Source organism: Mesoplodon mirus (assembly GCF_964341445.2).
Source record: "Mesoplodon mirus genome assembly, chromosome: 18".
Lineage (NCBI taxonomy): Eukaryota > Metazoa > Chordata > Mammalia > Artiodactyla > Ziphiidae > Mesoplodon > Mesoplodon mirus.
Window position 1 is genome coordinate 48,427,509 of NC_138994.1, and position 15,764 is coordinate 48,443,272.

General features: G+C 50.8%; 1 protein-coding gene across 1 annotated transcript in view; it reads left to right on the plus strand.

The window, feature by feature from the left end:
- WSCD1 (WSC domain containing 1) overlaps positions 1–2,211 on the plus strand; it is a 41,170-nt gene extending 38,959 nt beyond the window's left edge. Inside the window, exon 9 of the mRNA XM_082604358.1 lies at positions 1,083–2,211. Within this exon, the coding sequence (XP_082460484.1) occupies positions 1,083–1,435 (353 nt within the window). The 3' untranslated portion in view covers positions 1,436–2,211. The remainder of the gene's footprint in view (positions 1–1,082) is intronic.
- Positions 2,212–15,764: the final 13,553 nt, after the last annotated feature.

Sequence of the window (15,764 nt, forward strand, 5' to 3'; positions counted from 1 at the left end):
AGCTGAGGCTGGTGGGTGTCCCCCCCTCTCCCTATCACCCTCCCTCTAGAGCAGCCCCCGTCAGCCATCCCTGCCCTCCTGCTGACTCCCCTTGAGGACGCAGGCAGGCTGAGCTCTGATCCCTCCTGGGTCTCTTACCAGCCCAGTGATCCCAGGCAAGCTGCAGACCTTGTCTTCTGAGCCTCGGTTTTCTCACCTTAAAAACAAGGGTGGTCCTATCTCCTAGGGTCGTTGTGAAGATTAGAGAAAGCAGATGCTTCCCATAGCATTTGAGGTGTCTTAATAGCCCAGTTATGGAAACTATTTTTGTTGGGGCGATTCTTGACATTTGCACCCTTCTCCCCACTTAAAAAAAAGACCCACCACATTTCTAAATTTGCTGAAAAAAAACCTCATGGAGGAGATCACCTGCCAGAGATTGCAGCGGCCCCGTCTGTGGCCGCATTGTACGTCACTGGTTAAACCAGCGATCACACCCACAAGACACAAGAAGCATCGATTAGGCACCCCATTCACGTAGCTGTGTAGGAGGCCCTGGGACAGGAAATCCGGCCTGCACAGCGTCTTCATCTGACTAGGAGGCACAGAAGCTGCCACACACACACTGCTCGGCCCCCATGACCCAGACTGGATGTGCAGAGCTGCCAGGGCAACATCAAGGTGAACCGAGGGTCATCTCGACAGAGAGGCCCTGCCTTGGTCGTCTTTAACTCCACTATGTCCCACAGGCCCGAGACCCTGGGCTCTCGCCATGCAGGGCCAGTCCCAGAGGGCAAGGTCCACCAGAGAGAGAACCAGTTCTTGGAACGCACAGTCCCCGTTCGTCTTAACTTGGTGTGTTTCCAAGGAAACTGCTGGGGGAAGGTGGACCTGAGGCCACAGCTCCCAGGCGGGCTTGCAGCTCTTCAGAGCCCAGCCCGATAGTAAGCCTCCCCTACACGAGGTCACCAAGAGGGCCTTCCTCCGTGGGAGATCGGGTAGGTCGGCCCTGGGTGGCGGACGATGGAGCATCCTGGCCCCCAGGAGGCCAGCAGCCCCACCGGGGCCGGGCCCTGACACGGCGCCCCTTCTCTCCCACCCAGAGTGGCCGGACTTCGTCAACAGCTACGCGTCCTGGTGGTCCTCGCACGTGCTGGACTGGCTCAAGTACGGCAAGCGGTTGCTGGTGGTGCACTATGAACAGCTGAGGCGCAGCCTGGTGCCCACGCTGCGGGAGATGGTGGCCTTCCTCAACGTGTCCGTGAGCGAGGAGCGCCTGCTCTGCGTGGAGAACAACAAGGAGGGCAGCTTCCGGCGGCGCGGCCGGCGCCCGCACGACCTCGAGCCCTTCACCCCCGCGATGAAGGACCTGATCAACGGCTACATCCGGACGGTGGACCGGGCCCTGCGTGACCACAACTGGGCCGGGCTGCCCCGGGAGTACGTGCCCAGATGATAGGCCCCGGCCCGCTCTGCCCACCCCGCTGGGAGCCGGCCGCCCCCGCGGGGCTACGCACGTGCTCAAGTGCTCGGGTGCCCCCCGGGATGCTCGGGTGCCGAAGCCACCTGCAGGGAGGTCCCCCCCCACCCGGGGCTGCCTGCCCCCTGCACGGGGAGACTGGACGTGAGCCCCGGCCAGGCGGACCCGATGTCACAGGATGGACGCAAGGGGACACGCACTCCTAGCCAGACCCGCTTAGACCTGCCACTCGCTGCTCACGGTGCCCTAACGCGCCTAAGCCACCACCCCGGCTGTGCCAGACACTCCCAGACTTGCAGACGCGAACGTTGATGCAGGCGTGCAGACGCCAGGTTGTGCGTTCCTAGGGGCTGCCTGTCCGTCTCTCCCACACACTGACACACACGTGCACCCGGGGCTCTCGGAGGCCCCGGGCTTCCTGTTTCCAGCCCAGTGCAGGCTTGCTGCTCAGGGGCTTTGACTGGGGGATACTGGGCTGGGCGAGCTTAGTGCTCTGAGGACCTAGGAGCCCGGCCTGGAGATGGGCTCACAGCCTGTGCCCGCCGGGCCGGGCAGCCCTGACCGTGCGCCTGCGTCCCACAGTGTGTGTAGTGCGATGACCGGGCCCCGCCAGCTCTGCGGCCCTGCCTCTCCCTTCGCTGGGGGTGGGCTGGTGGCACCACGGGTGGAGCGGAGCTGCCCACACAAACCCCGCACCTCAGGACCGGCCACAAGTTCTGTGCACCCCCGACCCCCCGTCCAATATCAGCACTCCCTGGAGTGGGCGCCTCCTTGCCTGGCTTCTTTCTCCGACTGTCCCCATAACGCTGGGGACTCGGGCCATGTCCCAGAAGCAGGGTGTGGGGGCGAGGGGACAGCAGGGCAGGGAAGGGGCTGGGCCTCCAGGGGAGCCCCAGGCCTGGGGACCCTGCACGCCAGCAATGCCAGCAGAAGGGGGCTTGGGGTGGGCATGGTTAGATCCGGGAGGGATGAGTCTTGGGTGCCACTGGGGCTGGCTGTCCCCCCATCTTGACGGGCCCCTGCTCTCCACGGGGTCGCCCCTGGGTTCATGAGGAAGGGGGGTGGCGTGGCCTGTCGACAAGGCTGCAGCTTCTCTCTGACCCCCACGGGCCCAGCCCTCTCTGTCTCTCTGTTATTCACCCACCACTTCCTGTCACTGGGCCTCTTTGTCACACCCTCTGTCTCTGTTTTCTGCAAGGCTGACATCTTTCCCACTCGTTCATCCAAGAAGGGGAAGGGAACTCCCGGGCGCCGACGCCTGCTGCTGTGTACAAGCCTACGGGCCTCCTGAGAAGGTGGATTCATAAGGTCCCCTCCCCTCACTGTCTAGTGGGGATTGGGGAGGGGTTGTCACACATGGGAGTGAGAAACCCAGTGACAGAGGAGTGTGTGTGCTGTGCGGGCTCCCAGGGGGTCAGGGAATGCATCACAGCGGCTTTGAACTGGTCTTGAGGAACCTGTAGGAATTATTCCAGCCACGCAGAGGGGAAGGGTAATTGAGGCAGAGGGAACAGCATGTACAAAGGCTCAGAGGCTTGGAAAACCCTTGTATGTTTTGCAGAAGAGGTGAGTGGGTGTGGGCCGTGTGTCTGTCTGAGTCTGTGCAGCAGGAGGATAGGAGTGGGTGGGTGAGGACAGAGGAGGCGACACAGAAAGGGACCCTCCTTGCAGCCACTTAGTGCTCAGCCTGGGAGGGGCAGAGGCGCAGATGCTAATTACCTTCTTTTTTTTTTTTTTTTTTTTTTTTTTTTTTTGCGGTACGCGGGCCTCTCACTATTGTGGCCTCTCCGGTTGCGGAGCACAGGCTCCGGATGCGCTGGCTCAGTGGCCATGGCTCACGGGCCCAGCTGCTCTGCGGCATGTGGGATCTTCCCAGACTGGGGCTCGAACCCGTGTCCCCTGCATCGGCAGGCGGACTCTCAACCACTGCGCCACCAGGGAAGCCCGCTAATTACCTTCTTGGGTCGCCCTTTGCTACATGTCTTGGGCTCAGAAATGAGGCTGCGGAGACCAGGGGGCTCAGGTCTGGAGGGTGGGGTTGAGCCCAGGAGCACAGCCCAGGACAGCTGAGACCCAAGGCGGGCTGCGGAGAGCTCGGCTGCACACTGACCCCTGCGAGGGAGGAATGTGGACGGGCCCGAACTTGGGCAGCCCCTGAGCCCCACTGCACCTTCTCCAGGCCTGTGCTGGGCCTGCTGGTCTGACCTCTGCATCAGCAGGAGAAAAGGGGGTGAGGGGTTTGGGAAAGCCGGGCATGGGTATGTCAGACCCTGTGCTCCCTGGCTGGCGGTGGGAGCTGAGGGCCACTCCCAGTGGGGAAGGCAGGGCCCAGAGGCCTGGTGGACCTGTCCTTCCTCAGGGGGAAGCCTCCCACGCCTTTGGTTTTGCCAGTGAATGGCCTTGAGTATCTGTTCCTGGTGGCCTCCAAGTTCTTCCTGAGGCTCCCCCAAACCCACACTGATGCCGACAGTGTTTTAGATCCTCCTAAAGCATCACTCGGCTCAGCTCAAAGCTGGAAACACCAGGGTCTTCATAAACAATTATTGATACAGCATGGCTCTGTGGCCAAGTCTGTGACGGCCCCTGATGAGGCCAGTTCTCCTGAGTTGTAGGTGTAATTGAAACCCACTGGGAGCTTCCACACTGCCTTGGAAGGGAGGCCAGGGGATACCTGCATCCCAGAGCAAACCTAAAGTCTCATAGGAGACCGTAGCACTGAGTGATGGAGAATAGGGAAGCTGGCCTCCTCCGGAGACTGGCTTCCTGGCTCTGGCCCTCACTGTCCTGGCCACCCAGACGACCTCCAGGGAGAAGACTCCTATGCCAAGGAGTCTGTGAGGGGCAGTGGAGTAGCTGAAGGACCGACCAGGACTGCAGCCAGGGCCTGGCCCCCTGGGCTTCCCCCATCACCCCAGGGGGTCAGGAGAACAGCGGCACCGGCTCATTCTTCCAGGTAGATGCGTGAGTCCGTTCCCTGCTGCCAGGTACCCAGAAACCTCCTCTCCTTCCAGGTGGAGGGCCACATGCTCAAACAGCCTTGTAGTTTCCTTTGCACCTTAGCCAGGCACACAGATGTGTGGAATGATGGGATCTGGGTGCATCCAGGTCGTGTTGAGTCAGTCCACCCAGCAAGGCACCTGACCCCTGGTACGTTCTCCCAGAGGCTGGGTGAGGAGGTGCTAAGGCTCTGTGTGTGGATGGTTCTCAGCAGCTGTCGCCCAGCTCCTGAGAAACACAGGAAGGGAGTTTGTCCTTTTGGGAAAGTCCACTTGTCTCTCTCCACGTTAGGTCTCATCTATAGCTCTTAGCTTCTCCATGAAGAGGACACTGTCCCAACCAGCCACAGAGTAAAAGAGGCTCTGTATTTAGAAGCGTGACAAATGCATCAGGAACCAATCAGACCAGAACAGGGAAACCTTGACTGTCTACAGATTCCAACTTTAATAGTAAGGCTGTGGAGTTACACAAACCTGTGTTAAAACATGTAATTCTCATGGATTTCACCTCCCGTTGTGGATCAATTTGGAAAAACCAAAATATATAATTTTAAAAAACTAAAACTCATTCTGATAATCACAGTGATGTGTAAATGAGAGAGAAGAATAGACAGGCTTCCAAACCCTGGGAAGAAAGCTGCTTACTTATGTGAGCATCCTATAATGAAGTCTCTTACGGTTAAAATTAGATTTTGAGTGCATGAATATGCAATAATGTTTGCATATCAGAATGCATTTTTCCCCTTAAAAGTAGCAGGAGCTACTTGGTTCTTAGGGGGTCCCAAGAGGGGAGATGGAAGTGCTGGGATTGATCTTTGTGGTTGCAAGAATTCTTGGGGCTGAAGTTTGATTTCTTTTGGCTGGAAATTTGTTGGAGGTGTTTAAAATGTGATGCCTCCGAAGTAGTTCATTAGCGTTTAGCGAGAAATTGATTGGTCTGAACCCACGTTGATGACCACTCAGTATTTGCTGAGTTGTCCTGAACAAGGTTGTTGGTTGCATGTCCAATGTTCATTCCCCCATTTCCTTTCCCAGCAGACCCTGATGTCTGTTGGCAGGGGCGGGTTATGATCTGCTGGAGCTGTCTCTACCATCACTTCTGGGGTGGGACGCATGACCTAGACTAAGCCCACACCACACCCCATCTCTCTGGCTACAGTGATTTGTTCAGGTATGGTCATATGAGCTAAGGCAATGGAACCAGATGGAATTTCAAGACTTTTTCTGGGAATGTTTTTATACACTCTGCTGGATGTGAACGAGGAAGTAGGTAATCCTGGGTCTTGATGGCAGCTGTCTTGCGATCCTGGGGCAGGAACCACTCCCAGCGTGAAGCTGATAACTGAAGGGAGAGTCAGGAGGGAAGGAAACCAGGTCCTTGGTGACACTGTTAAGTGCAGGATCTAGCTTTGCCTGTGATTGGCCCTGTCCGTGGATGGTTTTGTTACATGAGCCAATATAGTCCCTTTATTGTTTAAGTTGGGTTGAGTCTGGTTTCTGTTACTTACAACCCAGAGCTGTGTACAAAGGGCTTGGGTTGAGAGGCCCTGGGGTTCTGACATTCTCTGTCTCTATGGCTGAAGTAGATAAAGACGGAGGCTGGGACAAGAATGAGCTGTCAGATTTAGGAAGTTGCTTTTTACGGGAATGGGGGGTGGGTGTGAAATCCTCAGTAGGAAGCTGTGCTCTGTCAGCCAGGACAAGTAGCATTTTTAAGTCAGTACATTATGAGGTCACCTGCATATCCTGAGAAAATCATTCCTCTTGATTGCCCAGCCCACACTAGAAGTTGTCTCCTTTAATCCTTAACCAATGCTATGTAATTATCTCCACTTGATAGATGAGAGGGCTGGGATAGTAATCTGTGATGATTATAAAACCGTGGTCCTGTTCTATTTACCATAACTCCTTTCATGGAGAATATGATGTCATGTTGGAAGGAATGCTTTGACAAGTTACTTGGATCGAGTGTGAGACTCCCTTTGAGGGACATTTTCAGGTAACAGCTGATGGGCAGTAAACTGCCTTCAAAGGAGGGTAGGTATGCTTAGCCCTACCGCTTTGGTTTTGCTGAGCTGAACACGCAAGCTTGGGGCAAAGCAGAATCACTGCCATTGGCGGAGAGGTGGGATGATGCCACTGAGAGGTCCCCTCCTCTGTTTTAACCTCTTTAACCCTACTGTGTGCTAAAAATTGGAGGGACAAAGGGAGTTATATGTGGCCCTTATCTTCAAACTCTCCTTGGAAAATCTGACCATAATACAGTGTGCAGGACAGAGGTCCAGAAGATATGTAGGCGGAGTCAAGAGTCCCAGGAAATCGATGTGAGTATATTTGTCCCCAGTGCTCCCTTTTGTGACTGAAGATAGATTTGGGGCCCTCCTGAGAACTTCTACTATGCAAAAGCATTGCAGAAATCTGGGTCCCTGCCATGGGAAATACGAGCATATCTACCCAAATAACAAACATAATTGCTTATATAAAATGAGGAATCTTGATAACAAAAATGAAAACAATTCCAGTTTTGGTTTTTTTTTTAAAAAAACATATGAAAACAATTCCAGTTGATGCTGGATGCATACGCATGAGCTGAATGAATGAACTTCCTAAGGTGTCTTTGGTACCTGCCATATTCTTTTCAGGTTGAGACAGATCCACGGCTTGATGATGTAGCCAATGATGATCAAGAACAGTAAATAGTGTTCTTACAGGTCAGAAAGTGTCACAGATGTCACCCCACATGTGCCTCGGTGAGGTGGACATTATTTCCACTTGCAGGGAAGAAAACTTTAGTTTCTGAGACTGAGTTGCCCAAAGTTCAAATCCTTTATTTTACAGATAAGAAAAATGAGACTGGGAATGGGAACGGGTTTCCTACGAGGTTAGGCTGTGAGAATGGGTGGGGGAACAAGGGCCGGAATGTGGGCTCCTTCCCCCCAAACCACGTGACTGCCCCTGTACTGCAGCCCTATAACTCTTCCACAAGTTGCTGAAAATGAGGCAAGTGTGCACATTCAGCTCATTTGGAAGCGACTCCTTTTGTTTCACTGCTAATTCTTTGCCAAGGTACTTTTTGGTGAGCACCTGAGTTCAAAATTAAGGGCCATTTATCAGGCATCCCCAGTCCTTGAAAATCTGCTCAGAGGGAACAGCACTTTCCAAAGGACTGGGGTTAAAGAGAGGCACCGTAATTGGCACAAGATAGGAACCCAGAGTTTTCATCCTAAGTTACCAGCACCTGAGGCAACAGAAAGGCCCTGCTCCTCCAAGATATTAATAGATAAGCATCTTTGGTGGACCTGAGCCCAGCAGTCTGTGCGTTTATGTGTATGTGTTTGTGCAGGTGTGCGCTGCAGTTGCTGACAAACAGCTGCCCCTTTGAATCACATGCCAGCCATCCTGACCACTACAAGTGACAAGAGCCTGGATACCTGAGAAGCCAGTCTTTGTCAGGTCTCCTCCAAAATGGAAAAGAGGAAAAATAAAATCCTCTATCAAATAATTTTTGTTTATTCCTTCCATTCTTCTTTTTTTGAATTTGATAATCAATTCACCAACATTTTTTCATTCACTTGAAAGGCTATATTTATGTATTTTTTCACTGGCTTTTAAACCAGTGAAGACAGGAACAGTATCTATCTTTGGAACCTCAGCCCTTAGCCCAGGACCTGATACCCAAGAGGCACAGGAAACATTAGTGGAAGGAAGGAGGATGCATGGAAATCTTAGATCGCCTGGTTTGTAAAGTTTCCAGGAAAACAACATCTTCCTGGAAAATAATACCCTGTTCTTCCTATTTGTGAGCTGAGGAGATGTTGCTGAGACACTTGTTGAATTTTTCCATACCCTGTTGAGACGCCTGGGGACTGGATTGATCTATAAGCATTCAGTGCCACAGGTAAAAAAAAGGGGAAGAAATATGGTAGCCCCCAAATTCCACTGGAGAGTTGTTTTGAACTGTTACATAAGTCCTCAGTCAACCATCTGCACCTGACTCATAGAGAAGAACAGGAGACAAACTGGCAGGATTCTTGTCAAAGCTCTTCCCTGGATGTTCAGGTAAATGGTCTAATGGCGTCATCCCCACCTTTGCTCCCCATGGGAGCCTCCACTGCCGATGGACGCCATTCTTGTTTGCCTTGGGACAGGTAGCTTCTCTACCTCCTCCAGATCTGCAGCTCATTCCTTAAAGGTAATCATTAAACCTCTAGCAAAACGTCTTTCTTCTAAATAAAAACCTCCTTTCTATTGGAGGCTCCAAGGTGTAGCACACAGAACACCCCCTCACCCTGCCTTTTTCTCCTGAGAGCAATAGAAGAGGAAGAGTGTGTCTGGATGGGTGGCAAGAGAGGGAAGGATGGAGGGGATATCCTCCCTGGACCGACTCCCATGCCCTGGCTCAGGCAGGAAATGATGAAGGTGTCTCTCCCAGCCCCACTTCCCAAGTTAGGTGAGGTAGAGCCTTTCTCTCTCTGAGATGGCGCAAGGGTGAGAAATGCAGAGACACAGCAAGGAGAGTCTGCCTCCTAGGCAGCCTGGAGCTCCTTGACCCAGCAGCCTTGTAGAGTCTAAAGCTCACTGTATCCACTATCTATCCGCATGTGACAAATTACCACCAAATTTAGGCATAGCTTAGAGCCACAACTTTAAAGAAACATTCATCAACTAAGAGTTCCTCTGGGTCAGGAATCCAGGCACAGCTTAACGGGGTCCTCCCGCTCAAGGACTCTCATGAGGCTGCAACCAAGAAGTTGGCTGGGCTGCAGTCTCATCTGAGGGTTCAGCTGGGAGAGGACTCAGTTCCAAGCTCCTTCATGTCGTCATTGGCAGAATTCAGTTTCCCACGGGCTGTTGGACCGAGGACCTCAGTTTCTCACTGGCTGTTGGCCAGAGGCCACACTTGGTACCTTGCCATGTGAGCTTCTCCATAAGGCTTGATTCATCAGAGTGAGAATGTGAGAAGACCTAAAGAGACTGTGAACAAGATAGAAGTCACAGGGCTTCCCTGGTGGCGCGGTGGTTGAGAGTCCGCCTGCCGATGCAGAGGATGCGGGTTCGTGCCCCGGTCCGGGAAGATCCCACATGCCACGGAGCGGCTGGGCCCGTGAGCCATGGCCACTGAGGCTGCATGTCCGGAGCCTGTGCTCCGCAACGGGAGAGGCCACAGCAGCGAGAGGCCCGCGTACTGCAAAAAAAAAAAAAAAAAAAAAAGATAGAAGTCACAGTTTTTGTAACCTAATCTGGGAAATCACATCCCATCACTTTTACCGTATTGTATTTGTTAGAAGTCACAGTTTTTGTAACCTAATCTTGGAAATCACATCCCATCACTTTTACTGTATTGTATTTGTTAGAAGCATGTCAGTAGGTTCAGCCTACATCCAGGGGAGGGGAGTATATAGGGGCATGAATACCAAAAGGTGAAATCATGTGGGAGCCGTTTTGTAGCTGCCTGCCAGCTCCAGTGGAGGACCTTCTACCGTTGAGTCAGTCCCTTCACAGTCCGCCCCGCTGCTGCTTCTGCTTGGTGTCTCCCCAGCACAGAGCCACATCACAGCCCTCAGCATCCTCAGCAATGCTTCCCCAGACCCACAGGCTGGCAGGGCTCCTGCCTACATCACTGTTAACGGTGAGGGCTCGTTTCCTGCCGTCTCCGCCCTTAAAATCACAGGCATCACTTCTTGATACCAAGGAGAACTGTCCTGGTCCCCACATTCAGCCTGGCAGGGAACCAACAAGTCAGGAAAACTCTGGCCAGACATCCTAATGGGATGGTCCACTCCTTGGGCTCACCCATGAAACCAGCTCTTAGCGTAATCCATTACTCCCTGTTCTGCCCAGGCTTCCCCTGTTCCATGGCCACATTAACCTCCATCAGATAATTAAGGGCTTGGCTTTCCATGAGAGGCCTTAAATGTCACCTTTCTGCCACCCAATACGTCTTTGAGTGACACAGACACTAATGAGATGTTCAAATATAGAAAACTGAATGACTCCTTGCCTTCATCATGACTTTTATTCAGCCGGAGTGATCTGACTACACCACCACATTACTTATAATTTCCACCTGACCTTGGGTGGTGGAGTGTAATCTTTAAGGAAACTAACCATTTATTCTCCCTCACCTTATTAGCATTTAATTACTATGACACATTTTCAGATGTACCAAGCATGTTAGGATTATAATTCAATTTTCCCTTCCAACGGCCCAGTAGCCAAGGACAGTGGGACCATCTCGGACACCACTGAGTTCTGATTGAGGAAGCATCCTGGACCTGACTTCGTCTCCTGCCCCTCAGAGCACCAAGCAGGGCTTATCCAACCATGGCTGCCCCGTCCAAGGACCCTCTGCCCAAACCTTCTCTGTCTTTCTCATCACTGGGCTGAGGTTGTTTTGCTGCTCAGGGTCAGGCCAAGTCATGGGGCCAGGAAGAGGATGTTTGATGCAAAGGATGCCAGCAAACCCTCAGATCTGACAGCTGCACTGGACAGTGGGTTCCATAAGTGAAATGTTTTATGCAGATTTTTGATTGCAGAAGAACAACAGATGGAAATAATCCAGAGACACGCTCATCTATTCTCACTCCTTTAAACACCCACATTCTGTTTCTGTGAATTACTCTGCCATTTTCCCACAGAAATGCCCTGTTTGATACCTCTTGCATGTCCTAACCCCATAAATCACTGAGCTAGTCCTCGGATGTGGAGAATAAGACAACTCTGAGGAGGGAAAGCTCACCAGACCTGGGATCTGCAGAATTTGGGCTACAGAACTGTCTGGGCCACTTCCATCCATCTGTGGGAGATTCCATCCCCTTCTCTATCACTCAAACATGGCGGTGGAGGTGACATCTGGGTTTAACCTCACGACCTTGTATTCCCAGCCAGAGTTCACTGGGACTCTCTAACCTGAGCTGGGGTGATCCGATTCTCTATTTTGGTCACTTGGACTTGGGCCTGAGAGACACAAGCCTGTCTGCCAGGTGTGTGAAATGAAACCACGGGAGCGTGGGGTCCATGGAGCATGGGCACCGGCATGCACAAGGTCTCTGCAGAGAGGACAATGGGTGATGTCATTGTCCTGGGAGAAGGAGAACCTAGGAGTAAATACCCCAGAGGGAGACGAGACGGTAGCTGTTAATATTGAGGTTAAATGAAAACCAAAACACAAGACAAAAGCTATGCACCTAATCCAATCACTACCCTCACTTGTCCATATAGTTTTCTAGTCCCTTATCATATGCTAATTTAATTTTTTACCTATGGGAACAAATGTAGACTTTTACTTTCCTTTTTATTTAGCATTATATTACGAACATTTCCCCATTTTGCTATAGTCTTTTTTTTTTTTTTTTTTTTGCGGTATGCGGGCCTCTCACTGTTGTGGCCTTTCCCGTTGTGGAGCACAGGCTCCGGACGCGCAGGCTCAGCGGCCATGGCTCATGGGCCCAGCCGCTCCATGGCATGTGGGATCTTCCCGGACCGGGGCATGAACCCGCGTCCCCTGCATCGGCAGGCGGACTCTCAACCACTGCGCCACCAGGGAAGCCCCTGCTATAGTCTTTTTTATATCTTCCCCCCCACCAATTTCCTTTCTTTTCAAACCTTCCTGTCCTGCCCCCAATATAGTCCCAATAGTGACAGCCTGGTGTAATCCATTCACACTCTTCTCTATATTCCTATGAATATGTAAAAGCATGTGTGTGTGTGTCTCTATGCCTATATCCATATATCTATATCCATGAATATAGTGCATCACTTAGTGGAAGATAAAAAGGAAGAACAATCTGCATTGTATAATCACATTTTTGCAAGATCAAATGATGGCCCCCAAAATTCAATTTCACTCTTTTAGGAAGGTAGCATAATATTCTCTAGCAAGGATCTCCAAAACAGGGTGCATACACCCCACTGGCACAAGGAAAAACTATTCAAAGTTTTATCTCTCTTTATTTTTATCTCACCTTTTTAAAATCTCTATTTTGTATTTGTTTATCCTACACTTAAGATATTCATACATGCAAATAAATATCCATATTTGGGAGGTGCATGCTATCATTAAATGAGCAATCAAAAATACTTAGAGACCACCAGTCTACGGAATCAGAGAACACTTTACTCACACATTGCCCTTTTGATGGATATCCAGGCAATTTCTAGTTAGGGCCACTACAAACTATGCTGAAAAAAGCATCACTCTACATATGCATTTCTATACGAGTGCTTTTAGATCTATAGGACAGATTCCCAAAAGTTAAACTGCTGGTTCAAAGGGTGTGTGTACTTATAATTTTAATCAATACTGGTGGCCTGCTCTCAAAAAAGTCTGTAACAATTCATATTCCCATCAGCAATGTATAAAATGCTTATTCCCCTGCGTCTTCATGGACTTTGGGGATTATCATTCTTCCTCATGTTTGCCAGTCCAGTGGATGGGTTGAGAAATGGCATCCAATCTTTAAGGGCCCATTATGTATAGGTGAGGGCATTGGACAAGATGACCTCTAAGCTCCTCCCAGCTCAAGTGTCCATGCTTCTCTAATTATCTGTTTTCAGAGCTTACCTGCTCCAGGTGTGTCTCTAGTCCCCGTTGACTAGCCGTTTGTGAATCCCAGAGACACCTATGGTACAGTTGCTAGAAACCAGCGAATCAAGGACTAGAAAGAAAGCTAGCTGAATGCTGTCCAGAGGGTCAGCTTGTAAAAACCAACTAGGCTAAATCCCTGCAACTTCATCCAGAACAAATAATAAAAAGCAGTGTGTAATATTTCTAGGATGAGCATATTCATAGTAAATATTTTCAGATCAATGGCTGCACAAAATGCGTTTTCCTTGGAGTTTCACTTTTCAAATGGCTTTGTATTAAAAGTGAAATTTCAATAAATATTCATGGGGAAATTCACTGATGTGTTTTACCATTTACAGCTAAAATTTGTAAGGTCCTGGGGGGAAAAAAGATGTATGATGTGTATTTTACCCTCTTAAGAGAAAAGTGGCGAAAAAATGCATGATATGCTTTTGTTTTCTCTGACCATAAACCCTCCAAGGCAGAGAGCTGGGCTTTCCCACTCATGCTCCTCTCCAGCCAGTCCTGGGGCAGTTTGCAGCCTGGGCAGAGGGTAACTGCAAGAAGACCTGACAGAGGAAAGGGTGGTGGGAAGTGGGGAAGGCCTGTGTGCTGAGTCTTTTCAAAGTTCCCAAAGCCCCTTTGAACATCTACCATTTGATGAGCACTTACTGCATACTTGGCGTTGTGCTTAAAACTTCCCGTACATTCTCCCACTGAGTCCTTACCACGACCTTGTGAAATGGTCACCATGATTCCCATTTTACAGATGAGGAAACTGAGCCTTGGCAAAGTTAAGCAATTGGTCCCCACGGTCACACAGCTAGTTAAGTGGCAGAATGAGGGTTCAGACTCAGGTCCATCTGGCTCTAATGTGCTTTGTCCCTCAGTGTCCCATCTATAATTTCCCCAGATTGCCAGGAGCCCACTGGGGCCGCAGGGATTGGAGGAAGCTAGGTGTCGTGCTAAATGCCTTCCTGTTTACCTCCCCTGCCTCACGGTGCCTGGTAGGCGTCATTTGGCTGCCGGCTCTGAACACGAGGCATCCCACAGCCTCCGTGACATCATTCTTCTTGGCCCCCTTGCCTGTGGCAGGAAGCTAACTCACACAGGCAAGGCACTGAAAATCTGGCTGCTTATTCCTGCCAGTTTTCTCAGAGTCTCAGGTGAATGTATTTATTTTTATAATGACAAGTTGTACCCTTGGCAAAGATCAGATCCCATTGTTTGTTTGCTTAAGATGCTGGAATCACTTCCCATGGCCAATAGAATAAAACCCAAATGCCCCCCACCCCTGCCTTGGCTTGGCATTCAAGGCTTTCTGTAACCTGGCCACATGACCATCCTCTTCCCCATTGTCGTATTCTTTTTTTTTTTTTTTTTCCTGGTACACGGGCCTCTCACTGTTGTGGCCTCTCCCGTTGCGGAGCACAGGCTCCGGACGCGCAGGCTCAGCGGCCATGGCTCATGGGCCCAGCCACTCCACGGCATGTGGGATCCTCCCAGACCGGGGCACGAACCCGTGTCCCCTGCATCGGCAGGTGGACTCTCAACCACTGCGCCACCAGGGAAGCCCTGTCATCTTCATTTGATGCTCAGCTACCCTAGATGGTTAGCTGTCCTTTGCCCATGTTCATGGTCTTCCATTTGCCTGGAATGTCATTCGTTCACCTCTTTGACTGTTAGCATCTTAAATACCCTTCGAGGCCCACTTGAATGGACTTGCATCCTCCGAGTGGCCTTCTCTGCATCCCCAGGCAGAGTTCACAGGTCTCTCCTCTGCAGTCCCCACAGTCCCCTTCAATCATTCTGCCACTGACCCTCACGGGCACTTTTCATATCAGCCTTTGCAGCTGGGCTGTGAGCTTTTGAGGGGCAGGGGCCATGCTATTTATCTCTGTTTCCCCAGCATCCCACTCGACATTTGGCTAAAAGTAATAGTGACAATGACAACATCAATGACAGTAATAGTAGCTAACATTTATGGAGGATTTAAAACGTGATCTTACTGAATCCCTCAGAACCACCTCATGACGCCGATACTATATTTACTCGTATTTAGCATAAGGAATTGGGGGTTTGAAAAAACTGTGTGGAAATGAGGGAGCTGGCATCTGAACCTAGGGGGCCCAGTTCCCGAGCTAACTTCTCTGACCCATTGGCTTCATGAGGTGTTTGTGAAATGTTTGTTGAATGAATAATCAAACACATCAATGAGCAAATGAGTAATGAGGGGAAAAATCACACAAATATAGAAAAATTATCCACTCCACTGACTAAAGCAAGGCATTTCCTAGCATCTAAGCAATGATCATAAGCATTTTCCTCCATCATCCAATGGTAGCCCCCCTGCCACTCGGGAAAATTCCATCAACACACTTATTATAGAAGCCACACCAGTGGGTGTCATTCCAGACATATTCCTAAGGGATATAGAGAAGGATGTCTCATCTTTTGGGGTAGAGGACAATGCTGTGATGATCCCCAAGAGGACAGGAACTTAGAGCTGCACCCAGGACAGGAGGGGTGGGTGACTCTGGCTCACTCACAGCCCCTCCCATGATCCTCCGGGGACAAACAGTGGTTCGAAGACTGCTACATAGTGTCAGAAAGCGGTACAGGCAGAAAGTGTTTGCAGAGCCCAAGAAAGCCAAATGGGATGTAGGAAACAAAAGGAAGGGCAGATGGAGAGCCGCCAGGGCAGAGCAGACACCAGGCTGCAGCTGGAGCTTTGCTTGTGGGG